The following is a 16,573-nucleotide window of genomic DNA, read 5'->3' on the forward strand; positions in this document are numbered from 1 at the left end:
CAGCTTTACTTTACATTTGCATGAAATGTAAAGCTTTAAAGTATTTAAAACAGGTAAGCATTTCAGTGGGAGTTCTTCCAATCTACAAGCCGATGCTTATTTTAATGAGTGCATTATTAAATCCCACCTTTAACTGCTTTAATGTGTGTAGTATTTCATCCTGCCGAAGGCGGCGGCCTTCTGCTTGCCTTTTAAGGCTCCTCCCCTCACGACCGCTTTCCAGAACTTGCTGCGGCTCCCGGCCCACTAGCGCCCTTTCCCTTCTTTACAGTCTTTGCCCAGGCAGAGCAGAACCCGGGAGCTGCTCGCCCATCCAGCCTTCGCTGCTCTTTCAACGAGTTGCTGCGTCAGCGCCTTTCCTCTTTCCTCCCTCAGTTCTTTTGTTTATTCTCCTTTCGCTTTTATTCATTTTTTTTTTTGGGGGGGGGGGGAGAACACATCAAACACTACAAAAGCATATAACGATCTTCTCCCTATCCATATTCACTCAGAAATAAATCCCACTGAATTCAATGGGATTCCTCCCCCCTACCCCATAAGTTACGTTAGAATCCAAAGGAATTCGTTACGGTATTTTTAGCTTCAAGTTTTATTATAAAAGAGTCGACAAAATATAGGTGAATTCTTTTTTTAATATATAAAGGTGGGCACGTCAGAAAAATTCTGGGGGGGGGGCGTCACGTGACTGCGGACTCCGCAACTTAGCCGCCTCGTCATTTCACCCCCGCCCGCGCACGCTCGGCGTCACGTGATCCAGTTTGTTGTTGTTGCGGCCCTACGCTGGGCGGCTGCCCGCGTGGGCGTCGACGGGGTCACGTGACGTGTTTAAATCTCTGTGTGTGTTTGTGTGTGTGTGTGAGTGAGAGAGGTGCGGGAGGGGGGGGGCTGTCTTTCCAGTCTACGGGGAAAGGTGGGGGGTGAGAGCGAGCGGGCGGAGAGAGAGAGGGAGGGAGTAGTTGCTCCTTCTCCAAGATGGCGGACGGGGAGACGCCGCTCCTCCAGTGCCGGAGCGGCGGCCGCGGCAGCAGCAGCAGCGGCGCTGTGTCAGGCGCCTCGGAGAGCCCGGAGCCAGCTGTGAAGCGTCAACGCCGGGGCTCCACTGACAGCACCGGCCGGGCCTGTTCGGCCGCGAAGGAAGCCGGCGGCGAGGCGGAGGCGCCTCTTTACATAGGAAGCGCCGCCGCCGAGGAGGCCCTGGCGGAGGAGGAAGAGGTCGCTGCTGCTGCTGCTTCCTCTAGCGACTGCGAGCCGGGAGAGGCCTCGGCAGCGGTGGGAGAAAGAGGAGGAGAGGAAGGCTGGAGCTGCGCTGGGCTGAGGCGGTGGGGCCTGGCCCGAGAAGAGCCGCCGCCGCAGCCACTACTGCCGCAGTTGTCGCCGCCGCCGCTGCCGAGGTGGTGGCCGAGCCAAGGGGAGGGAGCAGAGGCGGCGCCCGCTGGAGACGCAGCGGAGGAGGCCATTGGCTGCGGGGCGGCGCAGTGTTCGAACGGCGCTGCGGAGGCGGCCGCGCGCCCAGGTGAGGAGCCGCTCCAGAGGCGGAGGGGGCGGCAGGTGGGCGCAGGGCAGCGACCGGGTCACGGAGGAAGAGGAGCATCAGCACCGCTCAGCCTGCTCTTTAGCGGCACGGGAGGGAGGAACCCGAGAACACCAGCATCCTCTTCTAACCCCAGCTCAATGGGAATCGCGCTGTCGGGGCTGGGGGAAGTCAAGGCACTGCTTAGTCCTTCTCCCTCCCGCGATCTTCAAGAGCCGAAGGCCTTGGGAAATCCTCCTAAACACAGTCTTAATGTTTGCAGTAATCTGTGGCTCCTCCCATCCACTTGTCACCGCGGGAGCGGGTGGGGTGGGGGAAGAGAGCTGGGAGAAGGCGACTAAACGTGCAGCCTGGTCCTATACAAGTTTGCTCTAACTGCATATAACTTGCAGCCTTGAACAGCAGCCTGTGCCTGGGAGGAGAAAGTTGGCGGAAGCCAGTTTCACTTGGGCTGACGGTTTGCTTAGTAGCAAAAAGCTAGTAATTCCATGCAGAATACAGGGATCTTGGGCAAGCTAGGTTTTTCTGACTTCTATGGCAAGTGCATCATGTGGAGATGGAGCACCCTCTTCTATGCAACTCTTGAAGATACAGAAGTTAAAGCAAATCTTACACATATATTATTTCGATGGTACCTAAAGCTTACATAAATGAGTATGAATGATGTAAACATGATTAAATCCCAGTTTAAAAGGAATCTTGTTACTTCTTGAGGGTGAAGTACAACATAACTGTTGTGATGTGATGGCACTACTTTTATCTGATAATGGTTTTTCTCTGTTTAATGTCTTTCAGACAATATGTTTTTTAATGATGAAATAATTGCAAACGGCTTCCATTCCTGTGAGAGTGATGAAGATGATAGAGCCTCTCATGCAAGCTCCAGTGATTGGACTCCAAGGCCACGTATAGGTAGATATTTAGAATTCAATATAGGGGTTCCAATTAAATATCTTGTAAGATTACATCTTCATTCTTGCTTAAGTCATATTTTTATATTTGTGACACTGTTGGCTTTCCTTCATGTAAGTCTGAACTCTGAGTGGTTTGTTGAGGTGCCTATATATTTTGCTGCTTATCTTGGCATGAGTAGGGGTTGCACCTTGGAAGAATAGCTGAGTGGCAAATTGCCCCTGCTTTTATCCTTCCGTATTACCACCTCTACACTGCGCAGAACTATGGAGTGCTCTATCTCTTTCTTCAGCTCTAAATCCGGAATTGGCAATTGAGGGTAATCTGAGGTGCAAGCCTGAGCAGTGTGTATGGAGGCCCTGGGCTGCCCAGACAACAAGATGCTCTCTCACACTTGCTCATGTGGTCCAAAGAAAAGGAAAGCAATACATTTGGCACCAGCTTGGTGGCAGGAGTTGCGGAAAGGAGGCATACAAGACACCATCCAAGTGCCTTAGGGACTCCACTCCTAATTTTTGCAGGGTTTACTCCCATGCCTTTTCTTCTCCCAAAGTTGTCCTGCAAGGCAGCAGGTACAGATTGTTCCTCAGGGTTTACTCCCAAAGCCTTTTCACATTACATGTAGTTCTGTGATTTTTCCCCACCGATTTTTTTTATTTGTTTTATGCAGCAACTGAGGTTGCAATCTGAATTGGGGATTAATTCTGCCCTACCACTTGAATTGCCTTCTTACTGAAAATAATCTCCTTAGCTGCTTTTACCCCACAAAGGAAAAAAGATATGGGAACCAATTATCCTATTCATGGGATTAATACAAAAATGCTGTGGTTATTTGTTGCTCACAGGATGCCTCACCCATGATGCCAATGCATGCCCTTTTGTGTGCAGTACATTACACATTTTTCAGATTGGTATGCTACTTGCTCTGTTGAAAATGTGATAAACAAAAAATGTTGCAGAATTTTCTCCATCAGTTGAATATTCTGCATCAGCCAGATGACAATTGCTTTATTTTCTATTACAGGCCCATACACTTTTGTCCAACAACATCTCATGCTAGGCACAGATCCACGTGCAATTCTGAAAGACTTGTTGCCAGAAACTATTCCGCCTCCTGAACTTGATGACATGACATTATGGCAAATTGTTATTAATATCCTGTCAGAACCACCTAAAAGAAAAAAGAGAAAAGATATCAATACAATAGAGGATGCTGTGAAACTACTACAAGAGTGCAAAAAAATAATTGTCTTAACAGGAGCTGGGGTATGTATCTAATGTTGAATATAATAAGTAGAACATTATTTGAGATTTTAATTATTCTGATGCAAGTATGTGGATCATGTGAATGGATTGCTCTCTGCTGTGCTACAGTAATGCTAGAGTCGCTCCTGGGCAGATGTTTTTCTATATCCAACACAAGCAAGGGATGGTTGTCCATATCACAAAGCTCACAGTTCTTAAGAAAATATTTATATCCCATGTGCCCAAATATGCTGAAGGAAAGATACCTGTGTGCCCTAGTGGAATGTGAATGTTGAAGCAAATGCAATGATTTTAAGACCTTTCTTCACGGGCAACAATTCTGTACTGCGGCCCAGATCAAACTAGTTGCACTTGTGGGAGCCAGTGCAACAAGTGCCATTTGTGTCCTTCCCCCCCCCGCCCCCAATCAGGTTTGGAGGGGTGGGAGAACTGCTAGAACAGTGTGCGGTGGGGGGGGGGGAGAGCATTCATCCAAACAAGCAGACAGAGTCTCATTGTGCATCATGCAGAGCACCTGAGCAAAGGGATGAGCAACTAACTTCTATCACTAGCACGAAGGAACATTTAATTCCCTTGCTCTGATACTGTAAGCACTGACCTTTCATTGAGGCACTAGCAGCTACCCTTGTTTCAGTAGTTCAAGTATATGCAAGTGAATCTTCAAAGGTTGGTAAAAAGGCTAAGGAAACTAATTTCTGGTAACCCACTACTGTTGGCCAGCCTCCAGGAGACTGAGGCAGCAGTGTATTTTCCAAACCATTGTAGAAATCATAGAGTTGGACAGGACTAGTAAAGCATTTGACAGAGTTTTAGGAAGTAAGTGGTAGAACTTGGCAGCGATGCTCATTTGCATGATATACAATGACTTTAGTTGGAGTGCAAGCAGAAGCTTGTTCTGCAGCAACTAATGTCCTGAATAGAATCACACTACCTACTTTCATTTGTCTGGAACCAAGATGATACCTGTTAAGAAAAGTATTATTTGATTTTGAAGTGACTGAACTGAAATGTTAATTAACGCTGCAGTTCTCTAGCCTGTGTGCATATTGCGTTGGATTCTCATAAGTAGTTTTGCTATAGTTGTAAGTGGAATTTCCTAATCTGCAGTTTTTTTAGGTACCTGAATAATGGATAGTTCTAAAAAAAAAAAGTAATATTTTATTTGCCAAAAGAAAATAAGCAAACGGGGGGGTGACTATTTTTAGTTAATTATTTAGTTAGTTATTAAAAGCATTTCTAAACTGCTCACTGTTTTAAAAAAATCTCTAAACATTAAATTTTACAGTGTATAGTCCAAATATTTTACAGCAACAAATGTTATTATAGTATACAATTGATCTTTATTACGGTATGTAACCTATTTCAGGTATCTGTTTCTTGTGGAATCCCTGACTTCAGATCAAGAGATGGTATCTATGCACGCCTTGCAGTAGATTTCCCAGATCTTCCTGATCCTCAAGCAATGTTTGATATTGATTACTTCAGGAAAGATCCAAGGCCATTTTTTAAGTTTGCAAAGGTGCCTTTTCTCTCTTGCTTGTATGAAAAACAGATACGTTTAAACAACCTATAATCTTTATGTATCTAAAACAAAGACAGTTTTCCTCAAAGCTGTTATGCCCTTACATGAGCAAAGGGGCACATTGATTATTGCACCAATATAAAATCGCAAATAATGATGTCATGCTTGCTTTGTAGTGTGTTTGAGTAATAATCAGTGCTCTCTTTCTCTTGTAGTGGTTCTTATTTTTATGGGATATAAAGAAACTAAAGAAGCCAAAGTTTATAGAGTAACTATCACTGTTGCTTCTCCTATTAAGAATGCACTAGTCTCTTTTTTTTTTTACTCGATAAAGTAGCGATATGCTTATAACAAATAGGTGGAGTCAAATGTGTGAGTGAACTTTAGCTTACACAGTAGAACTTCATCTTCCTCTCCAGCCCTCCTCCTGCCTCTGGTTCCCCCTCCTCCCCAAAAAAAGTTTAAGATGATCTCCTTCCCTACTCTGAATCAGATTTTGATGGTGTCTGGATGGGAAGAGGAAAGTGAAATACTTCAGTGTGGCTAAAAGTCTATTCCACTCATAGACGGTTTTGAATACAATCAAATGTTTAAATGCCACTATGATTTATGACTTTACAATAGCACTGCATACACTGAATCTTGTTTGATGGTGACGGGTGGGGAAAACTAATTTTCTGACAGTGTATTTATATGCCAAGCTACGGCATAAATATTTTTGGCTTAAACTTAAGGCATCCACCGAAAAAGCAATAATACTGTTTTGGAAGCTTTCCACTTTATGAACAAATTTTATTCTTTCATAAAATTAATAACATAATGAATGAAAATAGCACAAGCTAAGTTGACCAACTTGAATACATACAATGCTAGTAAAATGTAAAATCTAAAACTTTTTCAGTGGGTTTCAATTATATGTGATTTCACTGATGCACGTGGTGCCTCGGAACATAGCGCCCACATAAAAGGGAGCTGCCTGTATACTTTTTTTAATGCAACCTATAATTCCTTTGGGGATCTTTCTGGATGTAAGATTGTGGATGCTAAATAGCTTTTCTTTTCAGTCATACCTTTTAATGATCAACACTGATCAACAGTTGTAATGATCAACATTTTTGGGGCTTGGAAGATACACTTTTTAGAGGAGTGGGTTGTATTAAGGTTGTGCGCATGCAGAGTACTGCTCACAAAGTTGGACTTCCCCTTTCTCTCTTCTCCCTGTGCTGCCTCAAAGTACCCTTTGAAGGCTCCTGCAGCCCTCTGGAGCAGATTTTGAGAATCCCTGGAGGTATTCAAAGGAAAGGATAGGAGGGGGAAGTACTGTTGCATGTGGAAGTATGCTGTGCTATCAGAACAGCAGCACTGGACATGACCCCATATTTAAGCAGTGCATAGCATGTCATATGTTCAGTGGGGGGTGGCAGGAGATGGTGTATACATTTTCCCCATTTAAGTTAATGATGTATGTTAGTAGTATTTTCTCCAAGCTGAAAGGTTAACACAAGTTACGATTAGTTTAAGAAAATGTTGGTTCTAGTAAGCAATAGCTAATGTATGGTGGCTGATCTTTAAACAAAAACTGAAATGTGATATTAGCAAAATTTATTTTTCGCTTTTTAAAAAATTCTACAGGAAATATATCCTGGACAGTTTCAACCATCTCTCTGTCATAAATTTATAGCTTTGATGGATAAAGAAAAAAAACTGCTTCGCAATTATACTCAGAACATAGATACACTGGAACAAGTGGCAGGAATTCAAAGGATAATCCAATGTCATGGTTAGTCAATCTTAAATTCTATCTAGATCTCATGTTAATTTTAATGTGCGTGATAAGGGATATGTGGAATCTTTCAGCATTTTGCATCATCTGTCACTTGGTTAGTTCCTGGTGAATATAGAATAGGATAAATGTTTTGAACTGTACATTTATGAATGCATCTGAAAAAGGATTGTGCTTCCGCTCCCTGACAGTGAATTCTATTGCAGTGCCCCCATAGATTTTCAGGATGAACAAATGAAATAAAACAACAATGGGTAGTATTCAACTAATTCATACTTGGAGTAAACCCATTGGAATCCAAGGGTTTGCTTAGAGTGGGCCTACTCTAAGTATGACTAACTGGATATCATCCAGTGAATTTTATCAGCTAAGTGTGAACATGCAAATTAAGTCATATATGTTTGTATGTGTTCCTATTCTCAGATCAGTATGACTAGAATAAACTAGGTTGGTTAATATTTGAATCCAGACAACTGCATACATCTTTATTTGCTTTTTGGTGTGTGTATGTGTTTCAGGTTCCTTTGCAACAGCTTCTTGCCTCATCTGTAAATACAAAGTTGATTGTGAAGTTGTTCGAGGAGACATTTTCAATCAGGTAGGAATAAAACCCTAAATATTATCAGGTACATTTAAGGCTGCATTCATAAACAGGCTTAAGGAGTAAGGCTCACTGAGCTTAACTGATCTTCTGTGCAAACATGATTAGGAATGCACTGTTAATGAACAAAAAGTATGAGTGTTAATAACTATCAGATAAAATGTTAACCTTATATCTAGAAATGTGAACTGTAGCAGTTCAAGAATTCAGTTTACATAGAAGCAGTTGTAGTTCTCCAAACAAGTGCAGTTCTTATTCATTATCATTGTTGCATGCCACTCCAATCTCCAAGCAGTGCAAGATTCCAGAGGTTCCAGATGCTTACCTAGGGGTTAAGAAAGCTAGCCTGGCTTGATTGGCTTTTAACACTTGCTCGATCCAGGGATTATAGGGGTCTGGAATCCTCCCAACCCCAAATCTCATAACACTATATTTATATTTCACCATTGCTTCAGTTGAGCTCAAAGCAGCTTGGAAAGATTCTTCAAAGTAGAATATTTCTTGTAGGTTAGTTCAGATGTGACTCTTGATCTGTCATTCACTGGAGGACACTTTGACTTTTATTTCCCTAAGTATTTTAACTCAGCTGCCTAAGATTAGAGCTAGCAGTGTCAGAATGATTTCAGTCCACATTCCATTTGGGAAGGGGAAGTTTCAGGGATATAATTTGTAAGCTCTAGGGGCAGAAGCAGCTTTGGGAAAAAGACTGAAGATTAGGAGGAGGGAATCTAAAGGATGGGGGTCTGGAGACAAGGTGGTTGAATCAAGGATGCATAGTGACAGTAGACTGAGAATTGGGAGGAAAGGCTTTGTGAGACTAGGAAAGGAGGAACTAAGGCATCCCTAGAAACTACTACCCTGCAAAAATTATTATAAGCCTGCTAAGAGGCTAGTAACCTGGGTTTCCATGCTGGCTATGGAAACACATGACTCGAATGTTTAATTGATGCATCTTCATTGTATGCATCATAATCTGTTTCTGTACAATAGAGAGAGAATACATATGTGAGGCAATCCTTCACAAAAGCTGATAAATATGCAACATGTGCTGTGCTTCTCTCCGTTGGGACTGATGAGAGGAAATATTTGTAAATTATTCATAGAATAGTTCTCTGGAAAATTGTAATCTCTAACATTTTCACGAGTTTAAAAATAATTTGTTCAGGTGCTTCATGGGGAAAAAACTGGTTAAAGTATTAGTCTTCCTCTATTGAGTACAATTATTAAAGAATACAATTCATACTTGCATGTCATCATCAGTTTTGTTACACTTGGAATATTGTTTAGAAAAGCTGTGGATTATAACAGTCATTTTTTTATAGCAATCTGAACTTCTTAATAAATCTGTTGCAGCTAATGTTTTGACCCAGTGATTTGCTAGTTGAATTTAGCTTCTATAAAACTAAAACTAAAAATAATAATGCAACCTTCTGTATGCAGGTTGTTCCTAGATGTCCCAGGTGTTCACCTGATGAACCACTTGCCATCATGAAGCCGGAAATAGTGTTCTTTGGTGAAAATCTACCTGAGCAGTTTCATAGGGCCATGAAGTATGACAAAGATGAGGTTGATCTTCTCATTGTTATCGGGTCTTCACTTAAAGTAAGACCAGTTGCATTAATTCCAAGTAAGTGTTGATTGCTCAACTCTTAGGCATATGGAGGGGAGTCTCTGTTTCAGAATAAATATATAAGGAGCTTCCATACAACTGCCATGCTGTACAGTGCTGTAATTATTGAATTTAGAGAGTTTTTTAGATCTGGGAGGAATATAAGAGCAAGAAGTTTATTTATCTTGCATACTATTAAGTAATATTGCAGAAGCAGAATTCTAGGTCACTTTTTAGTGCGTTTACAAGTAGTTCCTAAAACTAGTTGACACATTTGTTAATGACAGTTGACATTATATGTCTGTAACATTCATTTTGTTTTATTTTTCTTAAACATGTAGGTTCTATCCCACATGAAGTGCCTCAGATTCTAATTAATAGGGAACCATTGCCTCATCTACACTTCGACGTGGAGCTTCTTGGTGACTGTGATGTCATTATCAATGAATTATGTCATAGATTAGGTGGTGAATATACAAAACTTTGTAGCAATTCAGTCAAACTTTCAGAAATAACAGAGAAGCCTCCCAGACCTCACAAAGAATTTGAAATACATTCAGCTGAATTACCACCTACTCCTCTAAACATTTCTGAATATTCTAGTTCACCTGAAAGAATTGCACCACAACATTCTCAGGTGGTACGTTCAGAGCAATCTTCTGAATATAAAGCAGGAAATTCTGATGCTTCCTTGGAGTCTAAAGAGAACTGTGTAGAAGAAAAAATTCAAGAAGTTCAAAACTCTTTAGAGAATGTTGAAAGTCTTTCTGACCATCTAGAAAACCCAGAACATGTGAAGGAAAATGGATCTAACCAAGAGGAAAACAAAGAGAGAAGTGAAAAAACATCTCTTGAAACACTGAGAAAATGTTGGGTTAATAGATGTGCAAAAGAGCAGATTAGCAAGCGGCTTGATGGTAAGTGCTTAAATAATTTGCAAACACCACTACATTCAAATTAAACAATACTTTCAAAGTATTAAACACAGCAATTTTGTTTTGAAGGAATTCAGTCAGTAGTGAACAGCATTTTGTAAAAATGTCCTGATCTTGCAACCAGAGATACAAACAAAAGCATGTACATCCACTTCAATAAAAAATACTTAGATTTATGTTGGTGCAGTACAATAGGAAATCTAGAACAAATGAAAGAATTCCTCTGACTGAACCAGCTGATTACTTCAAATGTTTGCAAGCTTTCAAACTACATGTAGGCAATATGAACTGAATTTATTTTGTATGCCTTCAAAACGAATGTCTTCATTTCTAATATACTTGTTTTATTTCTTTGTTTTTCTGCCTTACAAAGCTATTGTCAGACCCATATGAAATGAGATATCTATTTATAATTATATCCCACTTTGCCCCTGAAGGTGTTTAAAAAAGTGGTCCTACCCATGGCTGTGGGCAAAATCCAAATTAGGATATTTGTAATAAAACAATGTAGTAATCATTGTTTTGTTCTAAAATGCAACAAATCTAGAAAGGCAATTAGACGTGAAACACTGGTAAACACTTGGTTGATGAAGTTGTGCAGTGCCTTTAAGTCAACTCCCATCACCTTCATTTGGCATGACTTGGTCAAGGATGATGGGCGCTGTAGTCTATAATAACTGGCATCACATAGATTACCACTGGTTTCAGCAATTAGGCTGCAGTCCAAACCTCTGATCTGCCACAGGTAGGGTGACAGGGGCAGCACTATCCCTCCACCCAGCCCAAAACAGCTGTACTGGGGGAAAGCCCCCAAACAGGATGTGCCAGGGAGGGGTTGAGCCAACCAGGGATACCCTGGATCCCAGCTTGGCCCCACTGACATCACTTAACCCTCACACTAACTCCAGGCTGGTAAGAATTATTGAGTTCAATGTGGCTTACTTCTGAAAAGATGTGTATAAGATTGTGCTGTCAAGTACATTATGGGCGATTCCACACAATCTAAAAAGTGGCAATGGAAATGGGACTTCTCTATGTCGTGTGAAGGGGAGGAGAATTTACATATCCCCATGGATATTTCCCCCCTGCATTTCCCCACATGAAATATGCACATCTTATATTTCTCTTCTCCCTCTTCTTTCCCACTCCCTCATCTTTTCACAAAATCCAGAAGCAGCAAGAGGGGGAAGGGTCAGTTCAGGTAATCCTCAAACATGATTTGCAGGATTCGGAATTACTTCTACACATTTGAGCAGCATTGTTTGCCTGTTTAGGACATTGTGACAAATTTAAGTTTTGCTTTAAACAGAAAGGGGATCTTGAGTGTGTGTGTGGGGGGGGGAGAGAACCTGTGAGGCAAAGTCTCATTCCTGAAAATCTAAAACAAGGTTTGAAGGATTATCTAAACCTACCCAAATTTTAAGATGCAGACTTCTGTTATTACCCCTTCTTTTAAGCATCCAAATCAACTCAATTGCTGCAAGAAAAACCTGAAAAGAATTGGGGAACTTGTTTTCCCCTCAGTTTACAAGGATTGGTGCACATGGCAGTAGTTTTCAGTGCCAAGCTATTTCTATGAAGCCATTCCTTATATGGACTATGTGAGTTTTCTCCACACCATCCAATTTCTTCTTTTTTTTGCAGTGCCATATAGAAATTGACTTGGTATTTGTGGCAGCTTGCCTGTAGAAGTTGTAGTGTGCACACCAGCACCAAGCTTCTGGTACATGTCTGCCAGATGTGATGCATGGATATGTTTTTTGCATTACAAATTGTATTAATATGGAACAGTATGCTTTCCTCAAGTTCAGAATGTCTAATAGCATACTGGAGATAACAATATGATTTCCTCAGTAAAACAAAACCTCATTTAGATGCCTGGAATGGGAGAGACTTGCAGCATGAGCAGGTTGCAGGAATATCAAGAGTTGTACAGGCCTTTTAGTGTAGCTTGCAATTGCACAGCCCATCAAAAATGGTATTTCAGTCAACTTGCTTTTAATAAGCCTTTAGGCAGTAAGCTCTGAAGCAATTGCTGTATTTCTTTGATAACAGTCATTGGCACAGTCTGACGTCATTGCTTATTAAGATTGAGAAAGATTGATTTGAGAAAAGTGAAGGGAAAGAAGTGGATTGTAGACTTCATAATTAAACCACAGAAATTAGTTACACATTCATAACTGCTTCCCTTCCCTCAAGATCTTTGACTGTGGCCACCAGTAAATGAGAGTGGAAGGGAGCTCTTTCTTTGAGACAATATTGGAATGTGTACATTATGTGTACAGTGAGAAACTTGGAGGGGGGTGCTGAATAGTGAATGCCTTCATATGTTACTGAATCCAGTTAAGCATGTAGTAAGCCTTTAAAAAGGGATTCCATAGTCCACAACATGTGAAATTAAAGTGTAATAAATTTTATGTATACCTATTTCCTTACCTAGAAACAGTAGTGCTTAAAATAATGACAACCCATAAGCATTAATGTATCACATTTAGGACTTCTTGGGAATATTAATGCTGAAATAACTATTCTTGCTAATCAAACATGTTTCAGGTACCCAATACTTGTTTTTACCACCAAATCGCTATATTTTCCATGGTGCTGAGGTATACTCGGACTCTGAAGATGATGTCATATCCTCCAGCTCTTGTGGAAGTAGCAGCGATAGTGGGTCCTGTCATAGTCCAAGCTTAGACATAGAAGACGAGAGTGAAATTGAAGAGTTCTATAACGGTATAGAAGAAGATACTCCTGACAGAGAAGAGGAGAATGGATATGGAGAAGATGGAATTGAGCTTCAGGAATCTGAGTCTGTGTCGGTAAACGAAGCTGTAGGATTTGACCATTCGACAGACAAACTATAAAGTAATTACTGACTGGTTTCAGGAACTTTCCCACCAGCATTAGCAGTTTTGGCATGTTGGAATGAATGTGTACTGAATTTAGAGCAAGGAAAATATAAGGATGTAGTGTTTATAAGCAAGTAGAATAGATTTTCATGCATAGTTTTCTAACTTTTCCAATTAAATTCTATAAAGGCACACTCAACACTAATCTTTTTGAATTTTGAAGGTACTAAGTATCTTTTTACTGTCACTCATTCATTTTTATTAAGTTTAATCTGTGTGAGCTGTGTGTGTGTACATATACAGTATTTTTGCTTAACAAATTTCAACTTTTTTTTTTTGAACCGTTTTGAAAAAGCCATTGGAATGTTAATATAATATAAAGGGAACAGCTAATCTAGACCAAAGAATGGTATTTTCACGCCTCTTGCTTTGTAACACTTTGATTTATTTAAAGTCTCCCCCCCCCCAGCTCTGTTACTGCATAATCTGTTTAACACTGGTATTTCCCCAAAAGTTAGTACGGCAGCTATGTTTCTTAACATTAGACTTCATGTTGAAATGCATGTGAGCATATTGAAATTAGGCATCATAGTGAATACCTGGAAATCCCTGACTACTTTGATTATTAGAAAGTGCTACTGCAAAACAAAAAACTTCCTGTGGATATGTAATAGTGCCTATTGGCTTGCAAAATGATAGCAAAATGGTGTTCAGTTAAGTAGTAGCTCATTAAACATTTTTGTGACACACAAAGGGTAGGTGGAACAGGAAGTCAGTATACAAAGCTAGCACTTAATGTATAAAATCTTTTGTGAATGCTGCCAAAATGTGAATATGTAAATGTACTGAAGGTGTGTATATAATATTCAGGATATGGGAGCAGTCTCCAAAAGAGCTTCTGTACCCGACACAAACCCTTAAAAGGAGAAACTTAAACTTCCAATATAAAACAGAAAGTTCAGTTTAAGCATAAGTTTAAAATATGCTGTTTGAGGACGGGCTTCTGTTTTAGATAACTTAATACCACGTGTTGGTACTGAATTATACAAAAAGCAGCTACAGAAACTGGTCACAATGCTGCTTCTTCAAGGCTGCCTTTTAAAAGTGGATGTCACACATACTTCCAGCTGCAGATTGTTTCCATCTTCCACAATGTGTTTCCTCACCCTGTATTTAATAGTAAGTTTTATGTTTATTTGTGAAACCACTTTTCAGCCGTATCGCAAGAGAGCTCTGCCAGTTATTGATCATTCATTCATGTACATTGCTTTAATATTTATTCCATTTTGAAATATGTAAAGTGGTTGTCCTTTTTAAGCAATTAATACATCTGTTCCGTAACAATAGCATAAAAAAGTGTTAAGAATGGCCTTCTGTGTTCATCTGAAAAACATTGGCATGTTTTCTCATGGTCCAGGTTCTAAATAGCAGAACTTGCTAGACTACACTAAAGAATGCAATATGTTTAGCTTTGCTTGCATGTCAAAATGTATTTGTGCTATAGGAGATATTTTAAAATGAAAATATTTTGTTTTTAAATTATTTTTACAGTGTGGATTATTTTATGCTTTTATATTGTATATAGTGTCTTTTATGTAACCAACTGGCAAATGTTTTGTAGAAGACTGTTTTAAAATGACCTGGCTCTCTTCCTGCAACTTTTGAAATACAAAACCAGTGTTTTATACTCGTATAGTCTGTTTTAAGGTCTATTAAATTGTCGTTTAAATTTTGGTTGCTGTTAATAATGTGTGTGGAAAGCCTCTCACTCCTCTCTTGCAACTTCTTGTTTTACCAACAGATATGAAATACAATACAGCTTGTGGAAAGTATACTATGGCGTTTCTCCACTTAGGGTTTCTAATGGATGTGAACAACACCATGGCTGGCTTTAAATTTAGTCTAAGCTTAATGTGAGACCAATATGATCTTTTGAGCAATTTAGACCAAGCCTCCATCAAATGTCTTAACTTTTCATTTTAAAGAATGAACAGGACCACTGCAGATGCAATGCAGCCAGCTTCCTCTTACCTGTGCATAAGGTGGCCTATTACTTCTGTGCTGCTCTCTTCAGATCCTGCATGTGAGATGCAAACACACCCCATCCTGTTTTAATGCTTGAAGCCAATTGTGCTATTTCTTCACTTTGCATACTGTTGCTGCTATGCTATAATTCACAGCATGAATTCACACAGTGAATTTGCAGTCCCTGATTTAAGCTAATCCATGAGTAGTGCCAACAATGATTATTTACAGATAAACAGAGAAGAGCAGCCTGACTGGACCTTAAATGTTTTCCATCCTTCATAAGAAGCTTTTCCTATGTATGTTTTATGCATTAAAAGGAGGTGCTAGAATATCTCAATACATTAGGATAACTGAATTAGCTGCCTCCATGTAGCAAGCCATTTCTGACTGCTGACTGCTGGTCTGACTCACTACATGAATTGCCAAGTCTTCACCATGCCAGTTAGTTTTTACTCCCTATGTTTTGCCCCAGAAAATCACTCATGCACCATCCAAACACCTTACAAGCTAGAAATAGCTTAATTGTTCCTTTTGGCAGCCATCTCCCTATAATAGTCATCTTTCCATATCAAACCTAAAGTTAATGTTCAACAGTTATTCTACTGGCTTCCTACACAAGGGCAGAGGCTTGCATGTGAGGAAAGGGAAGTATGTAATCCACTTAAAAGTATTTTATTTCATATTATTGTGTGAGTAAAAGTGTATTAAGAGACTCATCTTCAGGTGACTCTACAACTCAACAGATGGAGGAGAATCTGCCACAGTTCAGCACTGTAACTTTTAAAGTAAAAACAAAGGAAATTTTCTATCTAATTTTTATTTTAATAATATATAAGGCCACTCAAAAACAGTGTTCACTGGGTGGCTCATTAATAAAATGATAAAATGCAATTAATACTTTGTATGTAAATATTTTAATCTGATAACCTTGTATTTATGAAACCCTAAGAGCAGCTGTGCAACTGCAACTATAAAAGACCTAGTGGCTTAAGGAGGGTGTATTTGTGTGATCAAGGATTGCCTGTCTTTTTTAGGAGTGAGACTCCTATAGAGTAGAAAATTGGACAGTTAATATGGGCAGTATAATAACAAAGCTCTGAGCATTTGGACAGGTGCACCTGCCCAAATTCCCATATGAGCCCTAATGTGAGGAATGACTTTGTTTTTTAAGTGGGGAGACCTTTGACTTGTCATTTTCTCTGGCCCTAGCTGTATTTCATAGCAAACTGTTCTGTGAGCCCCCTTGCCATGTGAAACACCCAGTAAGGGTCATTTTTCTAGAAAGAAAGCACTGGTGCAACCCTACCTGGCCCTTGAGAGTGCCTCTGCGCAGGTGATGCATTGCAAATCCCCCCCTTCTCCGTTCTTAGGGTTAACCAAGCCTTCCCCAGCCTGGTAACCTCCAGACACTGGGGGTGACAGACCCTCCAAATGTCCCCATTTTCCAGGCACATCGCTGATTTAGTGAAGCTGTCCTGATTTCTGCTTTGATCCTGGGAACATCCCACTTTTCCTTAGGACGTCCCTATTTCCATTG

General features: G+C 40.3%; 1 protein-coding gene across 1 annotated transcript; it reads left to right on the forward strand.

The window, feature by feature from the left end:
• Positions 1-673: 673 nt before the first annotated feature.
• SIRT1 (sirtuin 1) lies at positions 674-14,750 on the forward strand. Its single transcript, XM_083740395.1, has 9 exons — positions 674-1,513; positions 2,327-2,443; positions 3,468-3,709; positions 5,076-5,228; positions 6,864-7,011; positions 7,533-7,612; positions 9,056-9,242; positions 9,566-10,141; positions 12,713-14,750. The coding sequence occupies exons 1-9, from the start codon at positions 973-975 to the stop codon at positions 13,021-13,023; spliced, it is 2,355 nt and encodes a 784-aa protein (XP_083596521.1). The 5' UTR covers positions 674-972; the 3' UTR covers positions 13,024-14,750.
• The last annotated feature ends 1,823 nt before the right edge of the window (positions 14,751-16,573 follow it).

This window comes from Podarcis gaigeae (genome assembly GCF_964106915.1).
Source record: "Podarcis gaigeae genome assembly, chromosome: 5".
Taxonomy (NCBI): domain Eukaryota; kingdom Metazoa; phylum Chordata; class Lepidosauria; order Squamata; family Lacertidae; genus Podarcis; species Podarcis gaigeae.